The 23,255-nt window shown below is 48.3% G+C and overlaps 1 protein-coding gene across 7 annotated transcripts; it reads right to left on the bottom strand.

The window, feature by feature from the left end:
• Positions 1-4,714: 4,714 nt before the first annotated feature.
• Positions 4,715-23,255, bottom strand: CEP19 (centrosomal protein 19). 7 transcript variants are annotated; one of them, XM_038416882.2, is made up of 3 exons: positions 23,136-23,255; positions 6,084-6,284; positions 4,715-5,737 (listed from the first exon to the last, which is right to left on the bottom strand). In XM_038416882.2, the coding sequence occupies exons 2-3, from the start codon at positions 6,211-6,213 to the stop codon at positions 5,376-5,378; spliced, it is 492 nt and encodes a 163-aa protein (XP_038272810.1). In that variant the 5' UTR covers positions 6,214-6,284; positions 23,136-23,255; the 3' UTR covers positions 4,715-5,375. The 7 variants fall into 7 exon arrangements, with proteins under 7 accessions (XP_038272810.1, XP_043348186.1, XP_038272813.1 ...); XM_043492251.1 differs by having other exon boundaries at positions 6,084-6,285; positions 23,131-23,250; XM_038416885.2 differs by lacking the exon at positions 23,136-23,255 and adding an exon at positions 18,476-20,095.

Below are 23,255 nucleotides of genomic sequence, written 5' to 3'. Positions count from 1 at the left end.
CTATCTGGTCACCATTAACCTCTTTTTTGATAACCAAAGCAAAATAGTTATTAACACCTCAGCTTTTTTGATGTCATCAGTTATTAGCTCTCCTTGCCCATAGAGGACCAACATTTTCCTTCATCTTTCTGATGCTCCTAATGTATTTAAAGAACCTCTTCTTATTGCCTTTTATGTCCCTTGCTAGGTGTAACTCATTCTGTGCCTTAGCCTTTCTGAGTTTTTCCTACATGCTTGTGTTATTCTTTTGTACTCGTCTTTAGTAATTCATCCATGTTTCCACTTTTTGTAGGATTTCTTTTTGATTTTTAGGTCATTAATAAAGGGCTCCTGATGGAGCCATATTGGCCTCTTGTTGTTCTTCCTATCTTTCCTTTGAATCAGGAGACTTATCCCACCAAGTCTCTGTGATGCCACTTAAGTAATAATTTAGCTTATGTATGAATACATCTAGTTCTTCCTGTTTATTCCCCATATTCCTTGTATTTGAGTATAGACATCTAAGATGTTTAGCATATTCCCCCGCTGATTTCCCTTTTGTTGCTCCTATGACCCTACTGTAATTTTCCATGTGCCCTCCAACATCTAACCTTCTGTTAAGGTTGCCTTTTTCATACTTAGCTGTGGACTTTTGTCACCTGCCCCATTTGAACCTAGTTGAAAGCCATTCTCATTAGGTGGAGAGTCGGTGCACGAAGCTGCTCTTCCCCTTCTTGGTCAGATGGAATCCATCTTTTCCCAGCAGACCGTCTTCCCAAAACTGCATCTAATAATTTAGGAAGCCAAAGCCCTCCCATTGACCCCATCTGCACAGCCATGCATTCATCTCCAGGATGTGCATGTCCCTGCTTGGGCCCTTACCCTCAACTGCAGGTTGTGTTCTGGTTCACCCTCCTACTCCTGACCCCTTCACGCTAGCTCCCAGAGCCCCATAGTCACTGCTGATCTGATCAGTGTCAGACTTCGCAGTATCATTAGTGCCCATGTGGATGAGCAGTACAGGGTAGTGACCAGAGGCATGGATGAGCCTCAGCAGCCTTTCTGTAGTGTCTGAGGTGGGCTCCAGGTAGGCAGTACCCCTCTTGGGACATTATATTAGATTGGCAGATGGATGCCTCTATTCCCCTCAGAAGACAATCCCCAATCCCCAGCACTCTACACCTCCTCCTGCAGTGGCTGTGAGCCTCCCAGCCTTGGAAGCAAATAGCTCCTTCCCCTCAGCCATTGGGGTCTGCTCCTCACCTCCAGTTGCCAATATAACATACCAGTTCTTCACCCTGATGGACAAGAGACTTGGGTGGAGGGTGGAGCGCTGTCTACTGCCCAACATGGCCAGCAGCCAATTTCCTTCTTGCAGATCAGCCAGTTCTCCTTCCTCCTCTGGTGCTGCTGCAGTAATCTGTAGTTGACTAGCATGCTCCATCCCAGATGTCTCCATGTGCATCCTGTTGATGCAGTCCTTGTGCTCCCAGATGCTATGCAGACAAGCCACCTCCTCCTGCAGCTCTCTTACCTGCTTCCTGAGGGACTCCACCAACAGACACTTCTCACACCTGGTGATTCTCCTGGCTGGCTTTGGTGGGGGATATGCAAGCCACATTTTCAGCAAGTCAAGACCAGCGCAGGGTGGAAACTTCCAGAGTCAGTATGCCTGTCTGGTGGAGGACACGATAGGTGCAGGAATAACTAGCATTGGTGGTGGAGACATGCTGTTTTCCTTCCATGATGGGTTCTTCCTTGTACAGTACTTGCAAGTAAAGGAAACAAAAAACAACATACAACCCTACCTCCCTTGGCTGGCTAACTCCCTTAATTTCCCAGCTGCTTTTGCCTCAGCAGCCAAGTGTCTAAACAGCCACCAGCAGCCTGTGTGCTTTTTAAAGCCTGCACCCAACACACAACTGGAATGTGTGACTGAGCCCCTCTGACTCAGCTGCCTGTAATCCCTGGCCTATCCAATCACAAGCTGCACTGCTCTCCCTTCAAAGGACCCCACTGAGCAGTGAGTCATAAAAATACTGAGAACTACACTCACAGAATACTTAGAAGGGGTTATCAAGTGAATGAGTGATTAGTCTCAGCAGAATTTTCCCTTTCTCAGGCCCCTCCATGTCAGACGCTCTTCTCAGTGGGATGTAGAAAGCAGTACATCATCCCTAGAGAGGTTGGGATGATTCTCCTTGCCCAGGCAGAATTGAAAAGGAACTAACGGGTTACTGGGACACCCCGTTCCACAACACTCTTCTAACCAAATGCTGCATCAGCAGGGGTTAGGATGTTGACTCTATAGTGCTTGAGAAAATGTGGATGGAAGGCCCTGTAAGTAGTCTACAGATCTCCTCATAAGCGGTGTGTGATCTGTCTGTCCACAAAAATCGCTCCTCTTTTCACAGAGTGCATAGTAAATGAGAAGAGTTGTACCTGAAGCTATGATGGCTCTGCTGTATACCTTTATGCCCCTGAAGACTCTGTCCAAATCTAACTCATACATTTTACTTCCTTAAGATGTTTGGATTCATCCAGAAGGAGAATAGTTCTACTTCCTATTATCTGAGGAAGATTGCAGTGACTTTAGGAATGAAGGCTGGTTAGTTCACAGAACTATCATTTGTGAAATACATGTAATTGAGATGTCACTGAGAGCATGCTAAGCTCTGAAATTCCCTTGGACAGAGAGGTGGCAAGTAGGCAAAATACTTTCAGTAAAAAGAGGAAGAGATCTACCAAGTGTGAAGCTGAAAGGTGGTTTTATTAGGATTTGTAGCTGACAGATCAAGATCATGACAGGAATCTGCATATTGCCAGAAGACTGATAAAAGTTAAGAGCTAAGATGAAAGTGAAGATCATCATCATAAGGGACCTGTTGTTTGCAGATGATGCAGCCCTTGTGGCTCACAGTGTTGATGCTCTACAACATCTTATTAGCAAGTACTTTGATTTGTGCAAAATCTTTGGGCTAGCAATAAGCTTGAAGAAGACTGTTATCATGCAGCAAGGCTCTTCAGAACCAGATCCAACTTAGATGGCATTCATCTGGATGTTGTTGACCAATTTGGCTACCTTGGCTCTACTGTTACCAGGAATGTAAATCTTGTTGCTGAACTCACTAGTAGAATTGGCAAAGCAGCCAGGAACTTTGTTTTTTTTGCAAGACAGAGCCATGAATAACAACAAATTGTTAATTAAAGTGAAAATCCATATTTATGAGACATGTGTTTTATCCACTCTTCTATTTGGCTCAGAAACATGGACGACTTACGTCAAACATACCAAAAGATTAAACAGCTTTCATATCAGATGCTTGTGTAAAATTCTTTGAATAAGATAGCAAGACAGGGTGACAAATGTGGAAGTGTTAAACCGTGCTGGTTTGTCATTCATGGGAATGTTGGTTAGTAAGAAAATACTCAGGTGGCTTGGACATGTCAAGTGAATGCTGGATTACAGGATCCCAAAGAGTGTGCTGTACTCTGAAGCTCGTGAAGGATCTAGAAAGAGAGATAGACTACTGCACAGATTTCGGGATGCTTGCAATGATGACTTAATATCCTTTAGAATCTCTGTGGATGACTGAGAAAGGACTGCAAAATGCCGTTCTAGTTGGCAGAGTTAGCTTGTAGATAGAATGACGCATTGTGAGCCGGACAGGATTGAGCTTTGTGATGACCAATGTCAGAGAAGGAAAGAATCTGCTGCTTGGATTCAGAGCATTGCTAGTGCGTGGTTGTGCCCTACCTGTGGATGGGACTGTCATTCGCTCATTGGACTCAGCAGCCATCAAAGAACTCATCGGCGTATACACCATGCTCTGTAAAGAGTGACTGTACCATTAATTATTATTATGATAAGAGTGATATTCCTCAGAAATCTGTTATGTGATAGCGATGAGAGAGACCTCATGGCTTCCTTATAGTGCAATATGCCTGTAGCTGTTGACTTGTCTTTCCAAGAAGTGTTGGCCTTTGGATCCATGGTTAGGCCATCTTGTAAAAACACTAGAATGTCTTTAGCTGCAACTGACTTTGCCTTGATGTGTGTCCCTTGTAACAGCAACATTGAAACTTCAACTGGAACATAGACAGCATTTGTGAATTTCCTCCAATTTGCCAGGAGGATGTTTATCACCTTAGAAAGAGGGACTGCAATTTTTTCCTCTCAGCTTCTTAGATGACTGGTTAGCCAACACTAGATTTTGGTTCAGGATAGGTCCCTGTTGCACTACATTTTGTGTGTGTGTTGAGATTTGAGACATTCCAGTGACATTTAAATTTGGGTCTGGGAGCTAAGGCCTGAGAATTAATAAGATGATTTATAATCACTGTGGCCTGTTCCTTCACTATCTTCTTTACCATCTTTACACTTAGTGGCTGGGGGGGAAGGCATACAGGAGGCCTTTTAGCCCTCTTCTGAGAACAAATTGCTGTTTGGAGAATCTTAGATGCCATGGCTTCACATAAAAGCTACTGGAAGGAGCTGCCATCTAGCAGTGCTCAGAACAATTTTAGAGTAGTAGTCTGGTAAGGCAGCACAGCTAAAGACCTTCACTCCGAAAGTATCATAAACTCTTGTGACTTTCTCCCAAATTGTTGCTCAGCCATTTTAAAGCAAACTTCCCCAAATCTGACCATTTACACTGGACAGTTAAGGGAGACAAATCACTGTTGTCTTATGAATTCCAATTCACTAAATTGTCAATGATCTCTCCAAGGTTAATCTGTTTTCTAAATATTTTATTTCTTAAATACGAAAACGTACATTCATGGAACACTGAGATTGTAGATTTAAACACAACTCAAGAAATCTAAAGGTAAAGTTTTCACTGCAATATTGATTTGTCTACAGAGTATAGATTAAAACACAACAGCCTAACCAATAACAAAATACTACATATTTGCAATAAGAATCTGAATGTTTCTTCTCCTGAGTTAGATGTAAAGATTTGTAACTTTAATGCTGTATTTTAAAGACTAAAATAAAATTGAATAGAAACAAAAATAATCAGTCTAGTTTCCTTGCCAAAGATGAATGAAATGTAAACAAACAAATGCTGAAAGACAGATTTAAAATTATTTCAATTACTTAACAGCTACAAATCTAACCATTTAAAAATGATTTTCAATATCCCCATGTCCCTTTTTATCAAGCTTCACGTAAGACTTTTAAAAGTTTGTCTATTCCCCAAACAGCTAAAACACCACAGGCACTGATCTCTTATTTATCAATGTAAAATGCATCAGTTGTATGGCTTGTAAACACTGTCAGTCAAGCTCTGTAGACTGATGTGATATGATGGACACGGTAATTGTGCTCCCTGTGTTATGAGAATATGGGTTTTCTCTCTCCATACTGATTATCTAGGAGGCCTTGTCCATTATCAGAACTCATTGTCTGACTCTGCATCCCAGCCACAGGATTCCAGCTGCTCATCTTGTGGGAACTCAACCTCAACATTGTAGGTGAAATCTGGGTCATCCTTCTTCTTCCTGTTCTTTTCAAACAGCTCATCCATGATACTCTTCCTTTTAGCCAGCTCCTTGTCATCCAGTTTGTTCAGGTCCTCCTCTGGGTCAATGGTCTCTTCCTGATGAATCTGCTCCAAGGTCTGGGCCAAACTCTGTCCCTGCAAGTGGCCTTTCAGCAAACTGTATAATTTCTGCAGCTGCCGCAGTGAGACCCCTTGTAGGTAAGCCTTGTGCCGAGGGTTATTCTTCAGCTGTTCTGCAGCCCTGCTGCAATCTGGAAAAAAAGTCCCCCCTCCCAAGAATTACTGCCTCAAGCACATAATTCTTAAATAAATAAATAAATGCTCTTTACCCAAAGATTCTCTGGGGTAAAGTGCTGCCCTAGGAGTGCCACTACTCATTTTTAAACTAGACAGCTCAGGTTGGGAAGCTTCCTGGCTTGATCTCCAATCCTGGAGAACATTGGGTATTCCACCTCCAGAGAGTAGTCCTACTACACAACCTCCCATGCAAAGCTGGTGAGAAGAAACCTACCAGTCCCTGAAGAGGTGCCCAGCTGCCATCTCTGCCCCCTCCTGCCTCATTGCTGTTTTACGGAAGGAGGCTTAAGAATACTGTACCTGAGAACTTGGAGAAGTTTCGGATAGGCATGATGCGCTGGCGTGCTCTATTCTTATTTTCATCTTCATAGATCAGGATAATGGATGGAGGCTGAAAACGAATGCCACACTTCTTTGCAGCATAAGTCATCCCAGCTCATTCTACTGGCTGAACAAAATGAAACCTTACAGAGCTCTACTAGGTGTGTGCTTCAATGTTCACTGCAAAAGAAAAAGGAAATCATGAATGAAACTGATGCTGCTCTTTATTTTAAGGATGGTTTCTGATCAGGGTTATAGCAGTTCTGACTCAGAAAAGCACTTAACCCTCTGTATAAGTCTGAATATGTGCTTAAATCCTTTGCTCAGTCAGTGCCGTGGGGGGTGCGACAACCAACTGTTGATTTCCAGATTTGTCAACTCTACATCTGATTCTGGGTTGTTTGGTTGATGTATACATGGCATAGTTTTTGTGTTCCAGGCTTGACGAGGATACCACATAACCAAATGGAGGCCCAAACATTTCTTTTTACTTAAAAAATGGAAAAAATTATATAATGAATCAGTGCATTAGAGACTTTTTCATAAACAATACTCCGCTGCAAATTACAGCCACTGATCTGGAAAAGCTCATAGTTATTTAACCATTTAAAAACCCTTTTTTCACCAATTTCTTGCTATTTATGACCGGTTGGATTAAAACCAAGGCACAAGGTTTTGAATTAAGGGGAGGAGACAACTTGTCTGTGTAAGCAAAGTCTGAATGAGCTCTCCCCGACATCTAGTGGTGAGCTGCAGATAAAGACTTCAGAAGCTGATCTCGTTTGCATGGACACACCCACCCTGCCTAGATGCTCAGCATGATGGGATTGCTCACCCACATGATCACTTGTGGCTGGATTCCCCAGCCTCCTTGTTATTGGGGCAGGAGTAATAAAGTGTTGTTTTCCTTGTTGTGTGAACCAAGGGCAGCAGAACTGTACCTTGCATACCCCAATGGAGGGGTTCACCCTCAACGGAATAGCACTCGCTAAGCAAGGGACATGGGTTCCAAAGCTCAATGAGTTGAGAGAGTGGTGTGGGTTTTAGGCACCATTAGATCTTTCCTCTCTCCAGGGTATAATAAAAGAGCTAATTTAGGCTCAATTGAGAGTCTTGTTACACACTTCAGAGCTGAAATTGCTGATACCTGGGTCTAAGTATTAGACCTACTTTAGGATAATGTCTCTGAGATCCTATTGTATTTATGCAAAGTGTGGGCTATTAATGGTGGTTTGGAATCTTAATGGCTCCTGTTAACCAGGACAATTTTCTGTAGATAGCTCTGTTTTACTTGTAAGTCTTCCTGTATACCTGTGGACTGGCAAGTGGGTAATGAAGTCTTACAGACATATGATCATGTCACCTGAACTGGAATCCATCTTTAACCTGGTGCTTTTCCATTGAGAAGGAGGGGTGGGACAAAGGATTCCAAAAGATATACAAGTGGGTGGAACAGAACAAAGAGGGTGGCCATCATGAGAAATCCCCTAGCTATCAACTGAGTTGAAACAAGGGCTGTACCAAGGGAAAGGATTGTGCCCAGACTAGGAAGGTGTCCAGTCTGTGAAAGAAACTTATTGAAACATCTCTGAGGGTGAGATTTTATCTGTATTCAGTTTTATTACTGTACTAGACTTAGACTTGCGTGTTTTGTTTTATTTTATTTTGCTTGGTAATTCACTTTGTTCTGTCTGTTACTACTTGGAACCACTTAAATCCTACTTTCTGTATTTAATAAAACCGCTTTTTACTTATTAACCCAGAGTATGTATTAATATCTGGGGGGGGGGCAAACGTCTGTGCATATCTCTCTATCAGTGTTATAGAGGGCGAACAATTTGAGTATAAATATATAAAATATCTGAATATAAAACAGATTTATTTGGGGTTTGGACCCCATTGGGATTTGAGCATCTGACTGTTAAAGACACGAACATTTCTTAAGCTGCTTTCAGTTAAGCCTGCAGCTTTGGGGCACGTGGTTCAGACCCTGGGTCTGTGTTGGAGCAGACTGGCATGTCTGGCTCAACAAGGCAGGGTGCTGGAGTCTCAAACTGGCAGGAAAAGCAGGGGCAGAAGTAGTTGGCAGCCCTAAGGCGATTTCTGTGATCCAACCCGTCACAGGTACCTTCTTTGAGTTTTGTCAAATCTTCAGTGAAAGTGTTCTTAAAATAAATTACATGTGCTGGGTCATCATCCGAGACTGCTATAACATGAAATATATGGAAGAATATGGGTAAAACAGAGCAGGAAACATACAATTCTTCCCCAAGGAGTTCAGTCACACATTTAATTAATGCATTATTTTTTTAACGAGTGTTATCAGCATGGAAGCATGTCCCCTGGAATGGTTGCCAAAGAATGAAGGGGCATACAAATGTTTAGCATATTTGACACATAAATACCTTGCAATGCTGGCTACAAAAGTGCCATGTGAATGCATTCTCACGTTCAGTTGACATTGTAAATAAGAAGGAGGCAGCATTATGTCCCATAAATTTAAACAAACTTGTTTATCCTTGAGATTGGCTGAACAAGAAGTAGGACTGAGTGGACTTGTAGGCTCTAAAGTTTTACATTGTTTTGTTTTTGAGTGCAGTTATGTCACAAAAAAATCTACATTTGTAAGCTGCACTTTCATGATAGAGATTGCACTACAGTACTTGTATGAGGTGAACTGAAAAAATACTATTTCCTTTGTTTACAGATATTTTCACTCTAAAAATGATAATCAAAAATAATATAAAGTGAGCACTGTACACTTTGTATTCTGTGTTGTAACTGAAATCAATGTATTTGAAAATGTAGAAAAGCATCCAAAATATTTAAGAAATTTCAATTGGTATTCTATTGCTTAACAGTGTGATTAAAACTGAGATTAATCACAATTAATTTTTTAAATCGCAATTAATTTGAGTTAATCATATGATTTAACTGCGATTAATCGACAGCTCTAATTTCCAGAATAGATTAGATACTCCTCTTAAGAAACCTGCCAAAATTTTGTGAGTTATATCTATATAGCAGATTGTTAATAACTCATAGGGGAGAGGAAGAGTCAGAGATGGGGGACAAAAATTAAATAAAGGCACCAAAAGACTTCCATATGACCAGAGACTGAAAAGACTGGCATAGGCGCCGACTCACCCACCGGCAGCCAAGCTCTCCTCCTCCCCACAGCGTCTCCCACCTGCCAGCTGCCCTGCTGCTTAAGTCCTCTCCCTCCCTCCCAGCGCCTCCTGCACACCAACTGAAGTATAAAAATAATCAATGCTAGACAGAGAAAATAAATTGGGCCCACCTATTTACCTTTTCTCATAATACAAGAACAAAGATACTCTCAATTTAATTGAATAGTAGGACATTTAAAAGTAGAAAATGGAAATGCTTCTTTTACACCTTTGGAGCTTATTGCCACAAGATATTCACTGAGGCCAAGATCTTAGTAGGACTTAAAAATGAGTAGACATTTATATGAAAAACAAGAACATCCACATTACATTGGATGGGATTTTTTTTTTCAAGTCAGAAGGGATATAAATTGTTATGCTTCATGGCATAAGACAGCCACTGAGTGAGGTTAGGAAGAAACATCCCTTATAAGCAGGTTTTTCCATAATTACCCACTACATTCCTTTTTAAGTCACTCTGCCTCTCTGTTCCTCAGTTTTTCCATATGTAAAATGGGGAGAATGAAACTGACCTTCTTTGTAAAATGCTCTGAAATACACAACATTTCTTGTTTCTCCGCTGTTGTCAAAGGCAGGCTATCAGACTAGATGGCTTGCCAGTCAGATATGGCTATTCCTCTGTCCCTAAACTAACTGCCTTATAGGCTGATGGTACATTCTTCCAAATGCTTTCCCATTCCTGGGTATCTAACTACGTTCACAATTCCCATTTCTATTGAGTAGACCGGAATACCAATGGAGGCTCAAAGATCAAGAACACCTTTGCTGCAGATCACCACTTCCATCATAGAATACAACACAGTGGACGCACATACTACTTTCCTTTGAGGGCTTATCTACACTTACTAGTAGATCAGCACTGCTGCATCTGGGTGGGTCTGAGGTCTGGGGATGTCATGTTAAATCGATGGGAAAGCACCGTCCCATCAATTTGTGTACTTTACCTCCCCGAGAAGTGTAAAGGAAGTCGACAGATGCTCTCCCATCGACATAGTGCAGTTTAGCCACTGCAGTAAGTGGATCTAACTAGATCGCATTCAGTTACGTTAGTTACGTAACTGAAGTTGCGTAAGTTAGATCAGTGGTTCTCAAACTTTTTTTTTTCATGGACTACTTGAAAATTGCAGAAGACCACTTAATGATCTTTCCAAATGTTGTTTGTACCATTAGCTAACTATTGTAAAGCACTTTGGATAAAAGTGCTATATTAAAAAAACTTTATAATAATTAATGTTTTTTGTTCTACAAATAAAAGTACACAACTCATATTTTAATATCAGTAGTCTTACCTTTCTAATGTGATGGATGTGCCCTCTCTCCCCAGCTGTGACAGTCCCCGCGCTGGGGCTGGGAAGTGGGTGGGGTGTCTCTCCCCCACCACAGACCTGAAGCTGGGAAGGAGGGCCGCCTCTCCCCAGCAGCCGCAGCCCTGGAGCTGGGGAAAGTCACCTCTTTCTCTGGCTGATGCAGCCCTTCAAGTCCCAAATTTCCCACACCCCCTCTTCTCACCCCACTGCCTCCTCTCACCTACCCCCTATTGCCCCCTAAGGCCACCACCTCACCTTACATGTGCATCTTCTCCAGGGTCCATCACTTAATTAGTGGAGCCACACCTGCACGGCTCCACTAATTAGGTGGATGGCCCTTCATTCTCTTGTTTGCAGCCATCCAGGCACGCACCTTTAGAGGGAACTATCCGCAGACCACCTGAATAGAGTTCATGGATCACAGTTTGAGAACCACTGAGTTAGATCGATTTACCGCGATAGTGTACACCAGCCCTTACTTTTAAAAATGTGAAAAGATGCCAGTCCCCTACCCTACCTCCTTCCCTAGCCATCCCTATAGATTACAGAACGTCAACACAACAAATGTAATAAAATCAAGGTGGATTCCAAATACCATCAAAGTAAGAAAAAAAACCCCACAGGACCACCCCTACCATTTAAATTCCACTCTGAAGAAGGCTGAGTTTAAAGGTGAACCATTTTCTTTATGAAAACCACATAGGAAGATTTCCAATTTACTGCAATATTTTCAAAATTTGCCACAGGAATTACCTATCTTTTTATAATTATTTTGTGCTGGACAGAAAAGTTAAAGTCAGCACATTTCTTTGGACAAACTTCTTTCATTATTTCACAGTCTGTTTCTTATAAGTGAACTGAAATGCTTTTTCAAAGTATAAATGACTACGACAGCTTTTGGAGAACTGAAACCACCAACAGAATGCATGGCTGTCTTTAAGAGGGCAGAGAAATACATTTTAAAAAGCAAATGGAAGTATCGTAACAAATCCATGACCATTCAGATCTTCATGGCAAGAGCAGAGATAAAACTCAGATTCTGTAGTTTCAAAAACAGAGTTCTTTGCTACTGAGCTAAAAGAGAAGTTCTGTCCACTCTTAAAGGGGCATTGTAAACCTGAAATCAAGTTTAATTTAACAAACATAATCTCAGGTACTACCTATCTCTGAATCCTCCTGCCATTTTGTGGTTTTACAAACATTTTACAATTTAAATTTTTTTCTTACTTGTTGCTTTATAAAAGACCCACAACAACAGCAGGGGACATTGACTAAGGATCTGATCCTGCAAACATTTATGCAGGTGCTTAATTTTAACCATATGAGTATTCCAACTGAATAAATGGGACTACTCACGTGCTTATGGTTAAGCACGTATATAAGTATTAGCAAGATTGCTCCCTAACTATAGTCCTAATCCTAAAATCAAATATGCTCATGAACATCCTGCAGAATCAGGACCTAAACAGAGAAACAATGAAACTGATCACTAAACTGGATTCTAAAAAGGAAACAACCTGAAAAATAGACAAAAATATTTTTTCTCTATTTTCTTTCAATTAAAATAATCTTATTTTTACTTGTAATTGTAACTATACAATAGGTAAAAAGATTTCAAGATGTAAATATTTTTAAGTTGATGGCATCAAGATAAAGCTATAGCTAAACCTGCATTATTTTCATGGTTATTAGATGAAATGTGAAATAAGCTGAATTACACAGAATTTAAACAAAAAATGTGAAATTCTAACTTTCTACCAGTTTTTCATGTGCAAATAAAAAGCCTGAGAGATGTGGATGTGAACAGGCAATCAAGTGCTCTTGTAATGGACTGTGCCTTTAAGAGCACTATAGTGGTACGCACCAAATCAGCTATGTCTACACTACAAAATTAGGTTGAATTTATAGAAGTTGATTTTTTTAGAAATCGATTTTATACAGTCGATCGTATGTCCCCTGACTTAAGCCCATTAAGTTGGTGGAGTGCGTCCACAGTACCGAGGCTAATGTCGATTTCTGGAGCATTGCACTGTGGGTAGCTATCCCACAGTTCCCACAGTCTCCACCGCCCATTGGAATTCTGAGTTGAGATCCCAGTGCCTGACGGGACAAAAAACATTGTCGCAGGTGGTTCTGGGTACATGTCTTCAGGCCCCCCCCCCCGTGAAAGCAACGGCAGACAATTGTTTTGTGCATTTTTTCCTGGGTTACCCGTGCAGACACCATAGCACAGCGCCCGCTCAGCTCACTGTCACCATATGTCTCCTGGGTGCTGGCAGACGTGGGACTGCATTGCTACACAGCATCAGCTCATTGCCTTGTGGCAGCAGATGGTGCATTACGATTGGTAGCCGTACTTGTCATCTCCTGGGTGCTCTTGGCTGTCCTCAGTGAGGTCAGTCGGGTGCCTGGGCAGACATGGGTGCTCCTGGCAGACCTTGGTGAGGTCTGTCAGGGGCGCCTGGACATAAATGGAAGTGAAGTTTTGTCTAATGGAGATTCAGTCCTGCCTGGAATATTGGCAGAGGGATAGCTCAGTGGTTTGAACATTAGCCTGCTAAACCCAGAGTTATGAGTTCAATCCTTGAGGGGGCCATTCTACCTCAGGCTGCTTTCCCAGCCAGCAGCACTGCGAGCACCCAGGAGACAATGATAGCTAGCAATCATACTACACTGTGTGGTGGCGAGCACTCAGGAGACGACGGCTGTGGCTAGTAGTCGTACTGCACTGTCTGCTGCCAGCATACCCCTTGCTTCTCCGCTCTGTAAAAGCAATGGCTGAGAATTGTTTTGTTCCTTTTTCAGTGCGGGCGCCATATTGCTGTCAGCATTGTCATCCACCTGCTGCTTCCGCTGCCACTCTGCTCTCCTGCTCATGCCATACCACGGCAAGCATGTAGCCCGCTCAGATCACCACAGCAGTTATAACCATTCTAAACACCACGCACATCATTATGCAGTATATGCAGAACCAGAACCTGCAAAAGCAGGCGAGTAGGCAACGGCAGTGCGGTGAGGAGAGTGATGAGGACATGGACACAGACTTCTTTCAAAGTACAGGTCCTGGCAATGTGGACATCATGGTGGTAATGGGGCAGGTTCATGCCATGGAACGCCGATTCTGGGCCTGGGAAACAAGCACAGACTGGTGGGACCGCACAGTGTTGCGGATCTGGGATGATTCCCAATGGCTGCAAAACTTTCGCATGCATAAGGGCACTTTCATGGAACTTTGTGACTTGCTTTCCCCTGCCCTGAAGCGCCAGAATACCAAGATGAGAGCAGCTGTCACAGTTCACAAGCGAGTGGCGATAGCCCTCTGGAAGCTTGCAACGCCAGACAGCTACCGGTCAGTCTGGAGTCAATTTGGAGTGGGCAAATCTACCGTGGGGGCTGCTGTGATCCAAGTAGCCAACACGATCACTGAGCTGCTGCTATCAAGGGTAGTGACTCTGGGAAATGCGCAGGTCACAGTGGATGGCTTTGCTGCTATGGGATTCCCTAACTGTGGTGGGGTGATAAACGGAACCCATATCCCTATCTTGGGACCAGAGCACCAAGGCAGCGAGTACATAAACCGAAAGGGGTACTTTTCAATGATGCTGCAAGCACTGGTGGATCACTAGGGACGTTTCACCAACATCAATGTGGGATGGCTGGGAAAGGTACATTACGCTTGCATCTTCAGGAACTCTCGTCTGTGGGAACGGCTGCAGCAAGGGACTTACTTTCCAGACCAGAAAATAACTGTTGGGGATGTTGAAATGCCCAGTAGACAGTAGTCAGGAGCTGTTCAACAATAGGATGGGCAAGTGCAAATGCAGAATGTGCATTTGGACGTTTAAAAGCACGCTGGCGCAGTTTACTGACTCGGTTAGACCTCAGCGAAATCAATATTTCCATTGTTATTGCTGCTTGCGGTGTGCTCCACAATATCTGTGAGAGTAAGGCGGAGACCTTTATGGTGGGGTAGGAGGTTGAGGCAAATCACCTGGCTGCTGATTACGTGCAACCAGACACCAGGGTGGTTAGAAGAGTACAGGAAGGCGCAGTGCGCATCAGAGAAGCTTTGAAAACCAGTTTCATGACTGGCCAGGCTACGGTGTGAAAGTTCTGTTTGTTTCTCCTTGATGAAAACCCTGCCCCTTGGTTCACTCTACTTCCTTGTAAGCTAACTACCCTCCCATCCCCCCTTCGATCACCACTTGCAGAGGCAATAAAGTCATTATTGCTTCAAATTAATGCATTCTTTATTAATTCATCACACAAATAGGGGGATAACTGCCAAGGTAGCCCAGGAGGGAAGGACAAGGACACACTGCACTTTAAAACTTACTGAATGCCAGCTGCCTGTTGCTTGGGCAGTCCTCTGGGGTGGAGTGGCTGGGTGCCCAGAGGCCTCCCCACAGCGTTCTTGGGAGTCTGGGTGAGGAGGCTATGGAACTTCGGGAATAGGGCGGATGGTTACACAGGGGCTGTAGCGGCAGTCTGTGCTCATGCTGCCTTTCCTGCACCTCAACCATATGCCGGAGCATATCAGTTTGATCCTCCAGTAGCCTCAGCATTGCATCCTGCCTCCTCTCACCACACTGACGTCACCTATCATCTTCAACCCGCCACCTGTCCTCGCGTTGATGTTGTGCTTTCCTGAACTCTAACATTGTCTGCCTCCACGCATTCTGCTGGGCTCTTTCAGTGTGGGAGGACTGCATGAACTCAGAGAACATTTCATCGCGAGTGCGTTTTTTTCGCCCTCTGATCTTCGCTAGCCTCTGGGACGGAGATGATAGGGGGAGCGTTGAAACATTTGCAGCTGCGGGAGGGAAAAAAAGGGAGAGTAGTAGTTAAAAAGACACATTTTAGAGAACAATGGGTAGACTCTTTCAGGGTGAACCTTGCTGTTAACATTACATAGCACATGTGCATTCGGTACAAGGTCGCATTTTGCCTCTTATATTGAGGGGCTGCCGGTTTGGTGTGAGAGATCATACACGCAGGGCCGGTGGGCAACAGAATTTGGCTTGCAGACAGCCATGGTAAGCCACAGTCTTTTGACTTCTTTAACCTTCCTAACATGTGGGAATGGTTTCAAACAGCAGCGCCCTCATTTCACATACCCATCGGCCATTGGGTTGGCTCTTTAAAATGGGTTGGCCATTTAAAAGGAGGGGCTGCGATTTTCAGGTTAACATGCAGCACAAACCCCACTAACCCCCCCCCCCAATTCTCTGGGATGATCGCTTCTCCCCTCCCACCACTGCGTAGCTAACAGCGGGCAAGATTTCTGTTCAGCCACAGGCAAACAGCCCAGCAGGAATGGCCACCTCGGAATGTCCCCTTAATAAAATTCCCCTATTTCAACCAGGTGACCATGAATGATATCACTCTCCTGAGGATAACACAGAGAGATAAAGAACGGGTGTTGCTTGAATGCCAGCAAATACCAGGACCATACGCTGCCATGCTTTGTTATGCAATGACTCCAGACTACGTGCTACTGGCCTGCCATGGTAAAGTGTCCTTCCATGGAGGACGGAATAAGGCTGCCCTCCCCAAAAACCTTTTGCAAAGGCTTTGGGAGTACATCCAGGAGAGCTTTATGGAGATGTCCCTGGAGGATTTTCGCTCCATCCCCAGACACGTTAACACACTTTTCCAGTAGCTGTATTGGCCGCAAATTAATCATTAAACACGCTTGCTTTTAAACCATGTATTATATTTACAAAGGTACACTCACCAGAGCTCCCTTCTCCGCCTGGCGGGTCCAGGGGTATACTGGCTCCAGGTCCAGGGTGAGAAACAGTTCCTGGCTCTAAGGGAAAATGGTTTCTCTGCTTGCTTGCTGTGCGCTATCTTCAGTCTCCTCCTCCTCCTCTTCCTCGTCCCCAAAACGTGCATCCCTGTTGCGTGATAATCCATTGATGGAGTCAAAGCACAGGGGTGGGGTAGTGGTGGCTGCACCCCTTAGAATGGAATGCAGCTCACCAAAGAAGCGGCATGTCTGGGCTCTGACCCCGAGAGGCCATTTGCCTCTCTAGTTTTTTGGTAGGCTTGTCTGAGCTCCATAAGTTTAATGCGGCACTGCTGCGGGTCCCTGTTACAACCTCTGTCCTTCATGCCCTTGGAGATTTTTTCAAATGTTTGGGCATTTAGTCTTTTGGAACGGAGTTCTGATAGCACGGATTCATCTCCCCATACAGCAATCAGATCCTGTACCTCCTGTTCAGTCCATGCTGGAGCTCTTTTGTGATTCTGGGATTCCATCATGGTCACTTCTGCTGATGAGATCCGCACTCACCTGCAGCTTGGTACGCTGGCCAAACAGGAAATGAGATTCAAAAGTTCGCGGGCCTTTTCCTGTCTACCTGGCCAGTGCATCTGAATTGAGAGCGCTGTCCAGAGCAGTCACAATGGAGCATTTTGGGATAGCTCCTGGAGGCCAATACCGTTGAATTGCGACCACACTACCCCAAATTGGATCCAGCAAGGTCGATTACAGCGCTAATCCCCTCATCGGGGGAGTACAGAAATTGATTTTAACAGACCTTTAAGTCGAAGTAAGTGGCTTCGTCATGTGGACGGGTGCAGGGTTAAATTGATCTAATGCTGCTAAATTCGACCTAAACTCGTAGTGTAGACCAGGGCTAAGTGGCCAGATAAGAGGGTGGTAGTGCAGGTATACAGCGTGATCTTTGAGCAGGCGCCAATAACGGTGTGTTTGTTGGAGCCTCCTAGTTTCTGTCTTTGCTGCATACCAAACTGGGAATATTAGTGTTACACACTAAGGCAGGTTTCAGGGTAGCAGCCGTGTTAGTCTGTATTCACAAAAAGAAAAGGAGTACTTGTGGCACCTTAGAGACTAACAAATTTATTAGAGCATAAGCTTCCGTGAGCTACAGCTCACTTCATCGGATGCATTAAGGACACTAAGGCAGGAAATCACAGTGCAGAATGCAAGACATTGGCTCAGCTGCACTGAGTGAAAAGGACATTGGTGGTCAGTTTGGGCAGGCTAGTGAGGAACATTTTCCAGATCTGACAAACACAGGTTGTCTTGGTGTGCCAGTCCACAGAGCCAGTGCTAAAAGATTCCTTTATCTTATTGCGCCCAGCTAATAATGTAGCAGTGTGATAGAGAATCTGAAGCCAGATTTCCTTTGTCCCAGTCCAGTGTCACAAGACTATCATTTCCCTCCTTTATTTATTCCTAGATTATTGGCTGAGAAACACGAGTTCACAGGGTGCATTATGAGGGCAGCTTTGTTTTTGCCTCTAGTGGCTCTAGAGCAGTAGCCAAGCATGGGAAGCAGAATCAGTGGGAAACAGCAACAGTACTACCCATTGCCAGCTCCTGGTTTGGCACTTAAACTAACCTGAAATAGGAGAGGAACCCTCTGTAAAAGGTGAGGAGGAGGAGCAGCTGTGGGGGAGCACTGCTTAGCTAAACCAGGAACAGGAGAGGGAGCTCTGCTCCCTAAGCCCCTCTTACTTTAACCTCTGAATAAGAGTCGCAGGGCATTGCCCAGCTTGGAGTGTCCCCATGGAGTCCGCTGCTCCCATCCTCTAGGTGGGACATTGTTAAAGATTGGAGATCTTTAATTGTTTTCAGAACTGGATCCAGGGCTGTCATTACCCATACACAGAGTAAGCAGCTGCATAGGGCACCAGGAAATTTGGGGCACCAAATTTCCTGGTGCCCTGTGCAGCTGTGTGCTGCTCCAGACCCAGCCCGTGCGCTGCCTCAGCCCCGACCCCACTCCACCCCTTCCCCAAAGCCCCTGCTCCACCCAGCCTCTTCCTGCCCCGCCCCTTCCCTGTCCCAGTCCGGCCTCCACTTCCCTGAGGACTGAAGCAGGGCCGGGCCTGCACTCACCGGTGGTGGGAAGTGCAGCGGCCCAGCCCCAGCCGCTGGTGAGTGCTGAGGGGTGGTTCTCCCCTGTCCCCCAAGCCAGTTCCCTCTGCACGGAGGCCTGAGGCCAGCTCACCTGCCCCCATCGAGGGGCTGTGGAGGGCCCCAGAATAGCTAGGGATGGCTCTGACTGGATCCTTCTCGGAGCCGGAGGGGAGCCTGTGTGCAGCGAGTGCTTTTGTGGGGGTACAGCAGGCTTGCCAACCCTCCAGGATTGGCATTGATCTCCTTGTGACTACTGAAAGCAATCCGGGTGATTTTAATAGGATATTTTAAGAAAATGACATTACATCATGTTGGGGAAAATTATTTTTCCCCCGGAATAGCTTCAGATAGAGTTGGCAACCCTAGGGTGCAGCCAGTATGTGTGTGGGTAACAATAGACCCCAGTGAGATGGGGGAACATGGGGGCAGGTAGAGCCACAGGCAGAAAGCAGGGAGTGGGGGTAGCTATAACCCCAGTGAGGTGTGGGGTAGGCCATAGGTGCTGGAACTATTTTTTATAGTGGGGGTGCTGAAAGCCATTAAACAAAACTGTAAACCCTGTAAATCAGTGGTTCTCAAACTTTTTTTTAAGGACCACTTGAAAATTGCTGAGGGTCTCAGCGGACCACTTAATGATCTTTCCAAATGTTGTTTGTACCGTTAGCTAACTATTGGAAAGTGCTTTGGATTAAAGTGCTATATTAAAAAAACTTAATAATAATTAACATTTTTTTGTTCTACAAATAAAAGCACACAACTCATATTTTAATACCAGTAGTCTTACCTTTCTAATGTGATGGATGTACCCTCTCTCCCCTGCCATGGCAGCACCTGAGCTGGGGTTGGGAAGGAGATGGGGGGTGTTTCTCCCTGGCAGCTGTAGCCCTGGAGCTGAGGAAAGTCACCTCTTTCTCAGGCTGACGCAGCCCTGCCCATCCCAAATTCCCCCCACCCCATCTTTTCACCCCACTGCCTCCTCCTACCTATCTCCTATTCCCCCCAAGGCCACCGTCTCACCTTACATGTGCTTCTTCTGCAGGATCCAGGCACCTAATTAGCCATGCCTGCGTGGCTCCACTAATTAGGTGGGTGGCCAGAGCCATTCCTAACTATGGTGGTGCCCCATGCAGCCCGAGCACTTGTGGGGGGAGTAGCTGCTCTGCTGCGGGGCCGGCCCCTCTACGGGGGGAGCGGCGCTCAAGGGCTGCAGGGCCACGGGGGCAGCAGCAAGGCAGGGAGGCCCAGGGCAACGAAGGGCATTAGCAGGTGGCTTGACCCCAGCAGCAGGAGTCAGACCCGCACTCACGGATAGCAGCGGGAAGCAAAGCAACCTGGCCCCAGCTTGCTCCAATCTCCCAGCCCTGTCTCTTGGGGAAGGGGGCTTGGAGGAAGGGGTCAGACCCGCCCCTGCAGTCACCAGCGGCGGCAGCAGGAAGCGGAGCAACAAGGCTTGGAGATGGCACAGCAGAACAGGCTGGAGCCGGGTCATTCTGCTTCCTACCGCCACAACTGATGAGTGCAGGGGCGGGCCCGATCCCTTCTGCCAGCTCTAGTACACCCACGGGCCACGTCACCCACGGGAGGGGACTTGGGGGAAGGGGTGGAATGGAGGCAGGGTGGGGGCAGACCAGGGGCAGGAAGAGGTGGGGCGGGGCAAAGCAGGGGTGGGGGTTTGGGGGAAGGGATCGAATGAGGGCAGGGCGGGGAAGGAGCAGGGGGCCTAGCTGGGGGATGGGGCTGGCTGCTGGAGCCAGTGCTGCAAATTCAGCTGCCTAGGGCACCACGAAATTTGGTGCCCCAAATTACGTGGTGCCCTACACAGCTGTGTATTCTGCGTATGCCAAAGGATGGCCTTGTGGGTGGCCCTTCATTCTATTATGTGCTGCCGCCCAGGAACGCATCTTAGATGGAACTATCTGCAGACCACCTGAATGGAGCTCATGGATGACCACAGTTTGAGAACCTCTGCTGTAAATGAGGGAAATCACTTCAAACCAGGCGGTGCTGCCTCACCCCGTGGATCCCTAGTTCCAACATCTATGGAGTAGACAGGGGATGAGGGTAGCTATAGCCCCAGAGGGACCGGGGGCAGACAGGCAGGGGTAGGGGAGGTAGCTATAACCCCAGGGAGGTGGGGGGGCAGGTAGAGTGATAGAAGGTAGCTATGGCCCCAGGAGGCAGCGGTGGGGGTAGCTATAACCCCAGAGAGAAGGGAGAGGGGGAAGGCACGGGGACAGGAGGTAGCTATAGCCCCAGGGAGGCAGGGGCGGGGGTAGCTATAACCCCAGGGAGGGGGGGGAGGGGGCGGGTAGGCAGGCAGGGGGACGGGAGGTAGCTATAGCCCCAGGGAGGCAGGGGTGGGGGTAGCTATAACCCCAGGGAGGTGGGGGAGGGGGCGGGTAGGCAGGCACGGGGACAGGAGGTAGCTATAGCCCCAGGGAGGCAGGGGTGGGGGCGGGTAGGCAGGCAGGGGGACGGGAGGTAGCTATAGCCCCAGGGAGGCAGGGGTGGGGGTAGCTATAACCCCAGGGAGGTGGGGGAGGGGGCGGGTAGGCAGGCACGGGGACAGGAGGTAGCTATAACCCCAGGGAGGGGGGGAGGGGGCGGGTAGGCAGGCAGGGGGACGGGAGGTAGCTATAGCCCCAGGGAGGCAGGGGTGGGGGAAGCTATAACCCCAGGGAGGTGGGGGAGCGGGCGGGCGGGCAGGCAGGCAGGGGGACGGGAGGTAGCTATAGCCCCAGGGAGGCAGGGGTGGGGGTAGCTATAACCCCAGGGAGGTGGGGGAGGGGGCGGGCGGACAGGCAGGCAGGGGGACGGGAGGTAGCTATAGCCCGAGGGAGGCCGAGGCAGGCAGGCAGGCAGGGGGACGGGAGGTAGCTATAGCCCCAGGGAGGCAGGGGTGGGGTAGCTATAGCCCCAGGGAGGTGGGGGAGCGGGCGGGCGGGCAGGCAGGCAGGGGGACGGGAGGTAGCTATAGCCCGAGGGAGGCCGAGGGAGGCCGAGGCAGGCAGGGGGACGGGAGGTAGCTATAGCCCCAGGGAGGCAGGGGTGGGGGTAGCTATAACCCCAGGGAGGTGGGGGAGGGGGCGGGCGGGCAGGCAGGGGGACGGGAGGTAGCTATAGCCCGAGGGAGGCCGAGGCAGGCAGGCAGGCAGGCGGACGGGAGGTAGCTATAGCCCCAGGGAGGCAGGGGTGGGGGTAGCTATAGCCCCAGGGAGGTGGGGGAGCGGGCGGGCGGGCGGGCAGGCAGGCAGGGTGACGGGAGGTAGCTATAGCCCGAGGGAGGCCGAGGCAGGCAGGGGGACGGGAGGTAGCTATAGCCCCAGGGAGGCAGGGGTGGGGGTAGCTATAACCCCAGGGAGGTGGGGGAGCGAGCGGGCGGGCGGGCAGGCAGGCAGGGGGACGGGAGGTAGCTATAGCCCCAGGGAGGCAGGGGTGGGGGTAGCTATAACCCCAGGGAGGGGGGGAGGGGGCGGGTAGGCAGGCAGGGGGACGGGAGGTAGCTATAGCCCCAGGGAGGCAGGGGTGGGGGTAGCTATAACCCCAGGGAGGGGGGGAGGGGGCGGGTAGGCAGGCAGGGGGACGGGAGGTAGCTATAGCCCCAGGGAGGCAGGGGTGGGGGTAGCTATAGCCCCAGGGAGGTGGGGGAGCGGGCGGGCGGGCAGGCAGGCAGGGGGACGGGAGGTAGCTATAGCCCGAGGGAGGCCGAGGGAGGCCGAGGCAGGCAGGGGGATGGGAGGTAGCTATAGCCCCAGGGAGGCAGGGGTGGGGGTAGCTATAACCCCAGGGAGGTGGGGGAGGGGGTGGGCGGGCAGGCAGGGGGACGGGAGGTAGCTATAGCCCGAGGGAGGCTGAGGCAGGCAGGCAGGCAGGCGGACGGGAGGTAGCTATAGCCCCAGGGAGGCAGGGGTGGGGGTAGCTATAGCCCCAGGGAGGTGGGGGAGCGGGCGGGCCGACAGGCAGGCAGGGGGACGGGAGGTAGCTATAGCCCGAGGGAGGCCGAGGCAGGCAGGCAGGCAGGGGGACGGGAGGTAGCTATAGCCCCAGGGAGGCAGGGGTGGGGGTAGCTATAACCCCAGGGAGGGGGCGGGTAGGCAGGCAGGGGGACGGGAGGTAGCTATAGCCCCAGGGAGGCAGGGGTGGGGGTAGCTATAACCCCAGGGAGGCGGGCGGGCAGGCAGGGGGATGGGAGGTAGCTATAGCCCCAGGGAGGCAGGGGTGGGGGTAGCTATAACCCCAGGGAGGGGGCGGGTAGGCAGGCAGGGGGACGGGAGGTAGCTATAGCCCCAGGGAGGCAGGGGTGGGGGTAGCTATAACCCCAGGGAGGTGGGGGAGCGGGCGGGCGGACAGGCAGGCAGGGGGACGGGAGGTAGCTATAGCCCCAGGGAGGCAGGGGTGGGGGTAGCTATAACCCCAGGGAGGCGGGCGGGCAGGCAGGGGGACGGGAGGTAGCTATAGCCCGAGGGAGGCCGAGGCAGGCAGGCAGGGGGAGCGGAGGTAGCTATAATCCCAAGGGGCGGGGGAGTAGCGAGCGCCTAGGCAGCCCCCTGCACTGCCGCTCCCAGCCGACAGACTGGGACAGCGGCCTGGCTGCAGGCAGGCCCGGGGGATGTAGGGCTCGAGCCCCAACCCACCTAACCTCGGCGTAGACGTCCGGAGCCCCATGCGCCGCCCCGATCTCTCGGTTACCACGACAACCGCTCCGCGCCCCCCGTGCAGCAGCAGTGGCTGTATGGCCCCCAGCGGGGCTGCCCAATAC

Source organism: Dermochelys coriacea, chromosome 9, assembly GCF_009764565.3.
Source record: "Dermochelys coriacea isolate rDerCor1 chromosome 9, rDerCor1.pri.v4, whole genome shotgun sequence".
Lineage (NCBI taxonomy): Eukaryota > Metazoa > Chordata > Testudines > Dermochelyidae > Dermochelys > Dermochelys coriacea.
The sequence above is the reverse complement of the archived record's forward strand: the minus strand, read 5'-3'. Positions and strand labels throughout refer to the sequence as shown.